The sequence below is a fragment of the Guillardia theta genome, assembly GCF_000315625.1.
Source record: "Guillardia theta CCMP2712 unplaced genomic scaffold GUITHscaffold_40, whole genome shotgun sequence".
Lineage (NCBI taxonomy): Eukaryota > Cryptophyceae > Pyrenomonadales > Geminigeraceae > Guillardia > Guillardia theta.
In genome coordinates this window covers 331,589-332,532 of record NW_005434634.1, presented here as the reverse complement: position 1 = coordinate 332,532, position 944 = coordinate 331,589, and the positions used below count along the sequence as shown (strand labels likewise).

The 944-nt window shown below is 57.5% G+C and overlaps 1 protein-coding gene across 1 annotated transcript in view; it reads left to right on the top strand.

Moving 5' to 3' along the window:
* Positions 1 to 202: 202 nt before the first annotated feature.
* The window catches only part of GUITHDRAFT_109620 (hypothetical protein), a gene marked incomplete at both ends in the record, with an annotated part of 2,340 nt that continues 1,598 nt past the window's right edge, over positions 203 to 944 (top strand). The window contains 4 exons of the mRNA XM_005831423.1: positions 203 to 244; positions 297 to 362; positions 568 to 678; positions 751 to 806. Of these exons, the coding sequence (XP_005831480.1) occupies positions 203 to 244; positions 297 to 362; positions 568 to 678; positions 751 to 806 (275 nt within the window). The remainder of the gene's footprint in view (positions 245 to 296; positions 363 to 567; positions 679 to 750; positions 807 to 944) is intronic.

Here is a 944-nt window from a genome sequence, read left to right as displayed (position 1 = left end):
CCTCCTCCTCCTCCTCCTCCTCCTCCTCCTCCTCCTCCTCCTCCTCCTCCTCCTCCTCCTCCTCCTCCTCCTCCTCCTCCTCCTCGTCACCTTCATCATCCTCCTCCTCCTCCTGCAGGGCTGTGTCGTGGATTCTGGGGACGGAGTGACCCACGTGATCCCCGTGGCGGAAGGATACGTCATCGGCTCAAGCATCAAGAGCATGCCCATCGCAGGACGAGACATGACGCTTTTCATCCAGCAGGTGAAGTTCTCCCCTTGCCCCCCTCCCCTTCTCTTCCTCACTTGCACACCAGCTTCTTCGTGAGCGAGGAGAGCCGATTCCAGCAGATCAGTCGCTAGAGACTGCAAAGCGAATCAAGGTGAGAGAGGAGGTGAAGGGAGGGTGAAGGCAGCGCAACCGTGCGGAGGAGAGAGAGAAGGGGAAAGTCTGCAGGAGGAAACAGAGGAATGGAGAGGAAGGTAGGAGAGAAGAGATGAAGTAGAAGACATGGTGGGATAGCGCAAGGCTATGAGGAGATATGTGACGGAAATGGAAGGAGGAGGAGATGACTGGGATCGGTGCAGGAGCGCTACTCGTACGTCTGCCCAGACATCGTGAAGGAGTTCAAGAAATACGATACCGACCCCGACAAATGGATCAAGACCTACAAGTCAGTCAACCCGGTCACGAGCCAGGTATGGGAGGAGGAAGAACAGGAGGAGGAGGAGGAGGAGGGAAAAATTGAGTTGAAATCACGTCGTTCCCAGCCATGGCAGTGTGACGTGGCATATGAGCGATTCTTAGCACCGGAAATCTTCTTCAGGTTGAAGGAGGAGGAAGGGGATGAGGTGGAGGAGGAGGTGGTGGGGGGGGGGGGAGGGAGGGGAGGGAGGGGAGGAAGGGGGGAAGAGGGGGGGAGGGAGGGGAGGGAGGGAGGGAGAAAGGGAAAAGACCTTCATTC